Genomic DNA, 6,975 nt, shown 5'->3' with positions numbered 1-6,975 from the left:
AGCAAGGTAGAGAAAGGACTGATGCACGCTGCTCCCACTCACCAAAGATGGCCGCCTCGAGACAGGGCGAAGGACCCGCAAAGAGCGGTGAGTTGTACCAATTAGGGTGCAAGTAGAGATGACAGAGATGAGGGTATGTGGGCCAGGCAATTTTAAAATCAAGGAATAAGTGCCCAAAATTAAAATAAACTCAAATACAAAAACGGGAGAGTAAAAACAAACAGACTGCTACTGCACACACACTACTCGTAAATAGCGCCACACGCTGGTCAAGGGACACATGACAGACCTGCTAAACATATATGTGAGGGCTTTAGATCTGATGTCACTTCTTGGGATGCCACTCCCTGTAAAGTCGTGGCTTGTGATGCCACTTTCTATGATGTCAAATCCTTTGATGCCATTTGTGATGCCATGTGCCGTATGTCGTGCGCCGTGATGTCGCGCGCCGTGATATCACTTGCATACTGCCAAACAAGGTCAGTCCCACCACTTCTTTTTTTTGGACATGTGCCCTGGCCACGACACTGGTGCATAGATGTTGACTTTTTACACGTTTCTTTAAACCAGGCCCTGACATATTGGAGATGGCCAGCTGTGCGGACTGAAAGCATGGAAGCTCATTTTTGCAAAACAAAGTTTATTTAAGCATGGTAACGTACTACATACTTTTGTATTCCAGATGTGCAAAGAAAGCCAGCTGCAGCAATTTAGCAACAATCAGTAATAAAAAAAGCCATTTCCTAAATGTTACTCTTCACTTTGCACACAAACAATCCCTGAAACAAATCCATAAAGAGTGATGCACCGGTCATGATGCCAGAATATGGTGGCCATTCGCTCGCGTCTGTCGCCTGAGCGCTTACGTGCCAGACATGAAGGTGATTTTTCAAAGGTTGATGAAAGTACCCCAGAGCCAGTCACCCTGTCATATTGAAGACCAGATACAAGAGGGGGTGCAGGAAGAATACAGAGGCTTGGAGCGAAGGGGGGGGGGGGGCACAAGGCGGGTCCAGGATTGCAGGAGCTTCACAAGAGATACAACCACAAACAATTACCCTAAATGAAATCTGTTTAGTCAGACACTGGTTCTCCTTGAAATCTGCCCCGGATCCGCCCTCCTGGACCTGAGCTTCACAGCCATGGTTTGAACCATCCTCAAATCTCACACTTGATCCTCCCCAACTCTTACAACCTGCTCAGTTTACAAGGACATTAGTGGCCAACAACAGCGATGAGGGACTATGGGCGTTAATAATGCAATACACTTAATGATTGAGACAAGAACACACATTGGCTTTTGTCTGGCAGTAAAGACACAGTCTATTGTAACTACACAGAATTCTCAAAAATAGCAAAAAATATATTTTTAAAGTAAAAACAATCGCCTATATTTTAACATTAACCAATAACAGGCTGAGGGGAAGGATGCACAATTCCCTTAATTGTAGAGTTCCGAGGCGGTGGGAAATCTGCGGCATTCTTCACACATATCCATTTGTTTGGATTTTTGCAAGATTCACTGCCAACTTTACCTCTATTCATGGTGCCACAGCTTCCCTTGGCACCGTCGATTCTACAATAAAAAGATGTTTTCAGGAGAAATTCAATATCTAGAAATGTGAAGAGTTGGATATGTTATAAAGTTGTTTTCAGTGACCATTAGGTCCATACATGTAAGCGTTGTTTATTGGCAGACAACACTAAACATCATCATCATATAACTTTATTTCGATTCATCAACAGAATCATAAAAGTATACAGATTTATACATTTATACATAGCTATCTACATGCAGTTAATTTATCATCCACATTTTCTTGACATTTAATGTAACAAAATTAATCACAGTCCATCAGTGAAAGAAAAAGAAACCTATATACAGTAATAAAATGCTTGTGCTATTAGTTCTTCATGCACTACATTAAATAGGTTCTACCCTGAGTGGTTACAGACCACCTGAGTACTCCTATATTACCATCAAGTAATCACATAATTTCGATCATCTTGGCGTATGTGGGGAAAACCCTGGCGGAACAAGGCAGTTCTTACGGGGCATTGAAGACTTGGATAACCGGAGGATTTCCTGCTTTCCTGGCTCCCGGTCGCGGCACCCGCTCCTCGGCAGTGCTGTCAGACCCGCCCACACCGCCCACACCGCTGCGGGACTGCGAGGCAGATCGAAACACACCTGCAGCCTCTTCCCGCAGCGGACACGCCCCCACGCCTGGCTCCAGTATAACTTTTCGCAGCACCCGCTTCGCGGGTGCTACTCACAGGCAGTTCTTACGGGGCATTGAAGACTTGGATCACTGGAAGACTTCCTGCTTTCCTGGCTCCTGGTCGCGGCACCCGCTCCTCGGCAGTGCTGTCAGACCCGCCCACACCGCCCACACCACTGCGGGACTGCGAGGCAGATTGAAATACACCTGCAGCCTCTTCCCGCAGCGGACACGCCCACACGCCTGGGAGGAGAAAACCAGGCTAATCATTCCGCGCCGCGGGACGAAGCGCGGGGCGAAGACCGGGCAAAGGGCGGGCCCTCTGAGGCCCTCGCAGGCCAGCGTAGGCTGGGCAGGGCCTACTCTCTTACAACTGTGCTTTCCCGGAACTGTGGACCTTGACTCAGGCGACGGAGATGGCATCGCTGGCTATGGAGGGACTTACTGGGAGGGTGGCGGCAGCTAGAAATGGGACTTTGGACAATTATTTCTCTAGGGCCCCGGGTGATGGTGATAAGGAAACGTCCTTGGTTGAGCGTAGGGCAGAGCGTCGTCGCTCTATTGAAAATATGAAAAACAGGCCTCTTACCGACACCACTCCTCATCTTGTCGCCCAGGAGAGAGGCTCACCCAACATTAGTGAGGATCCATTATCTCAGGATGACGTTCCCCTTTTATTGCGGGATTGTATTCCCAATCCCGGTTTATCAATCAATCAATCAATCAATCAGAGCATTTATATAGCGCACTACTCACCCGGAGGGTCTGAAGGCGCTGGGGGGAGGGGGTCCACTACTGCTTGAACAGCCAGGTCTTGAGCTGCTTCCTGAAGGCGAGGTGGTCCTGGGTCAGGCGGAGGTGGGTCGGAAGGGAGTTCCAAGTCTTGGCGGCCAGGTAGGAGAAGGACCTTCCTCCTGTGGTGGCTCTTCGGATGCGGGGGACGGCGGCGAGGGCGTGGCTGGTCGATCGAAGCTGGCGTTTGGGAGCGTAGAAGTTGAGGCGGCTGTTGAGGTATCCTGGTCCTTGGTTGTGTAGGGCTTTGTGTGCGTGGGTGAGGAGCCGGAAGGTGATTCTCTTGTTGACCGGGAGCAAGTGCAGGTCTCTTAGGTGTCCGGAGATGTGGCTGCGGCGGGGGATGTCCAGGATGAGTCGTGCTGAGGTGTTCTGGATCCGCTGGAGTCTCTTCTGGAGTTTGGCGGTGGTTCCGGCGTAGAGGGAGTTGCCGTAGTCCAGACGGCTGGTGACGAGGGCCTGGGTGACCGTCTTCCTGGTCTCGGTGGGGATCCATCGGAAGATCTTACGTAGCATGCGCAGGATGTTGAAGCACGACGAGGGGACGGCGTTGACTTGTCTGGTCATGGAGAGGGAGGAGTCCAGGATGAAGCCCAGGTTGCGTGCATGGTCTGTTGGTTTGGGTGTGCTGCCCAGGGCGGGGGGCCACCAGGAGTCGTCCCAGGCGGAGGGTGAGGATCCTAGGATGAGGACTTCCGTCTTGTCCGAGTTCAGTTTCAGGCGGCTGTTCGACATCCATTTGGCTACGTCTGTCATCCCTTCGTGCAGGTTGGCTCTGGCGGTGGCGGGGTCGTTAGTGAGGGAGAGGATCAGCTGGGTGTCGTCGGCATAGGAGATGATGTTCAGGTTGTGCTGGCGTGCGATGGCTGCGAGGGGGCTCATGTAGACGTTGAAGAGTGTTGGGCTGAGCGAGGAGCCTTGAGGAACGCCGCAGATGACTTCTGTGGCCTCCGATCTGAACGGGGGGAGGCGGACTCTCTGTGTCCTTCCGACGAGGAAGGAGGTGATCCACTCCAGTGTCTTCTCCTGGATTCCGACGTTGCTGAGGCGCTGTACTAGGGTACGGTGGCAGACAGTGTGGAAGGCCGCGGAGAGGTCCAGGAGGATGAGGGCCGCTGTTTCTCCGTTGTCGAGCAGGGCTCGAATGTCATCGGTAGCTGCGATCAGGGCGGTCTCTGTGCTGTGGTTGGCCCGGAAGCCAGACTGCGAGAGGTCGAGGGAACCGTTCGTCTCGAGGAAGGCGGCCAGTTGCTTGTTGACGGTCTTCTCGATGACTTTGGCCGGAAACGGGATCAGCGAGATGGGGCAGTAGTTCTTGAGGTCGGTTGGGTCTGCTGATGGTTTCTTGAGTAGAGCGCTGAGTTCGGCGTGCTTCCAGCTCTCCGGGAAGGTGGCGATGTCGAAGGAGGTGTTGATGATGTCCCGCAGGTGGGGTGCGATGACAGCGTCGGCCTTGTTGAAGACGTGGTGAGGGCAGGGGTCTGTCGGAGATCCGGAGTGGATGGAGTTCATCGTGCGGATGGTCTTCGGTGCTGATCGGGGTCCAGGCGCGGAGGGTGGTGGTGGGGGGCGGTGGTTCGGTCGTGGCGTGCGTCGGTTGAGTGCTGAAGCTGTTGTGTATGTCCGCGATCTTGTTGTGGAAGTAGGAGGCGAGGGAGTTGCAGAGGTCTTGCGAAGGGGTGATGTCATTGTTTCCGGCGTTGGGGTTGGAGAGTTCTTTCACGATGTTGAAGAGTTCCTTGCTGTTGTGTGCGTTGTTGTCCAGTCATTCCTTGAATGCGGTTTTCTTGGTGGCGTGGTTCAGCTGGTGGTGTTTTCGGGTGGCGAGCTTGAGGGCAGTCATGTTGTCCGGTGTTGGGTCTCTGCACCAGGTTTTCTCGAGTGCTCTGCAGTTCTTCTTGGAGCTCTTGAGTTCGTCGTTAAACCATGGGGATTTCTTGCTGCCGGGTCTGCTCGGCGGGGTCTTCAGCGGGGCGAGGTCGTCTGCGCAGTCGCTGATCCATTTCGTGAGGTTGGTGGCTGCTTGGCTGTGGTTTGTTGTGCTGGTGGGAGGGTTCTTGCTCAGGGAAGTAGCGAGCTGGTCTGCAGTGATCTTGTTCCAGCTTCTGCAGGGAGCCTGTTGCTGGTGATGGTGGAGCGTGGTCCTTCTGAAGCTGAAGTGGACGCAGCTGTGGTCCGTCCAGTGGAGTCCCGTGGCGTGGCTGAAGGCGATGTCCTTGCTGGCAGAGAAGATCGGGTCGAGTGTGTGTCCGGCGTAGTGGGTGGGGGTGGTCACCAGTTGCTTGAGTCCGAGGTTGGCGAGGTTGTCCAGCAGGGTGGTGGTGTTGCGGTCGTTGTTGTTCTCCAGGTGGAAGTTGAGGTCCCCGAGGAGGATGTAGTCGGCGGAGGGGAGGGCGTGCGGGCTGATGAAGTCGGCGATGTCCTCGCTGAATTGTGTGCGTGGTCCCGGGGGTCTGTAGATGAGGGTGCCTCGGAGGGTGGTCTTGGGGTTGACGTGGATCTGGAAGTGCAGGTGTTCGGCGGGTGCGAGGGTGTCGTCGGTGTTGGTCGTGATGCGGATGGTGTTCCTGTGGATGATGGCGATGCCTCCTCCTGTCTGGTTGGCGCGGTCTCTCCGGGTGATCTTGTAGCCCTCTGGGATGGCGATGGCGATGTCGGGCGCTGAGGAGGCGTTCATCCAGGTTTCCGTGAGGAAGGCGACGTCTGGGTCTGTGGTGTCGAGCAGGTTCCAGAGCTCGACGGCGTGTCTGTGGACGGAGCGGGTGTTGAGCAGGATGCACTTCAGGTTGGTGCTGCTGGAGTTCGGCTTGGTAGGTGCTGGTGTGGCGTGGGTCCGGTTGCAGGTGAACTTGCAGGAGTGGCAGCTGAAGGGTCCGTGGGTGCGTCTCGGTGTGGCTCGGTGGCAGCCCGGGGTTCGGCCGGTGTTGAGTGCGTTGAGTTCGGTGGCGTCGTAGGTCCGTCGGGTCGGCTTCCGGCGGTGGGGGCCAGGGGTCCTGGCACTGGGCGCGGTCCAGGCGCGGACGGGCGTAGACGGGCTTACCTTTGGCGCACCTTCGGCGCTCAATCGGTGCTCCCGCTGCGCGCGTCCGCTGCGCGGTCGCTCTGGGGGCGTCATAAGAAGGGAGCCGGGAGGGAGGGTCCGCTGGGAGGTGGGGAGCCCGTGGGCCAATCGGCAAGCGGGGGGGCGGGGTCGCGGCAGGAACGGCGGGAAAAAAACGGCGGGCTTGGTGGGCGGCCCTGCGGCGGCTGGGGCGCCGGATCGGCGTCTGGCAGGCAGCAGGTAGAGGTAGGCAGGCAGAGCAGGCGGGGAGCGTGGGGGCGACCAGGCCGTGGAGGGCGCAGTGGTCGCTCCTGAATCGTGGTCTGGGTCCCCTTAAGAAGGGAGCCGGGAGGGAGGGTCCGCTGGGAGGCGGGGAGCCCGTGGGCCAATCGGCAAGCGGGGGGCGGGGTCGCGGCAGGAACGGCGGGAAAAAAACGGCGGGCTTGGTGGGCGGCCCTGCGGCGGCTGGGGCGCCGGATCGGCGTCTGGCAGGCAGCAGGTAGAGGTAGGCAGGCAGAGCAGGCGGGGAGCGTGGGGGCGACCAGGCCATGGAGGGCGCCGTGGTCGCTTCCGACCAGGTTGCAAATGCCTCCCCCCCTCCCAGTCTCAGTTGTACGGCTGTTGATCTAATCACCCAGACCCCCACTGCAGCAAAGCCAAGGAAGACTAAGCCAAAACAGGTTGTTGTGGTACAGATGCATGGCCCACCTCCAAGTAAGAGAAGAAGGAAGCTGAGGGGAGGGCAGGGTAAAGCCAAAATCCCCCACTCCGATTTTGGGAAAGTGTCAAAGCCCCCTCCCATCCCTGATATGGTAACAGTGGAGGTGCCAGAATCTCATCCAACTCTGCCTACACCGCTAGTAGTGGCTCCTTCGGTCTTGGGTATTAACACCACAGACCACGCCAATACTCTGGGTGACC

General features: G+C 55.9%; 1 protein-coding gene across 1 annotated transcript in view; it reads right to left on the bottom strand.

Moving 5' to 3' along the window:
* Nucleotides 1-623: 623 nt before the first annotated feature.
* Nucleotides 624-6,975, bottom strand: part of LOC144767868 (killer cell lectin-like receptor subfamily F member 1) — a 224,998-nt gene continuing 218,646 nt past the window's right edge. The window contains exon 7 of the mRNA XM_078651226.1: nt 624-1,576. Coding sequence (XP_078507352.1) covers nt 1,402-1,576 — 175 coding nt within the window. The 3' untranslated portion in view covers nt 624-1,401. The remainder of the gene's footprint in view (nt 1,577-6,975) is intronic.

The sequence above is a fragment of the Lissotriton helveticus genome, chromosome 7, assembly GCF_964261635.1.
Source record: "Lissotriton helveticus chromosome 7, aLisHel1.1, whole genome shotgun sequence".
In the NCBI taxonomy this organism is placed as follows: Eukaryota; Metazoa; Chordata; class Amphibia; order Caudata; family Salamandridae; genus Lissotriton; species Lissotriton helveticus.
The sequence above is the reverse complement of the archived record's forward strand: the minus strand, read 5'-3'. Positions and strand labels throughout refer to the sequence as shown.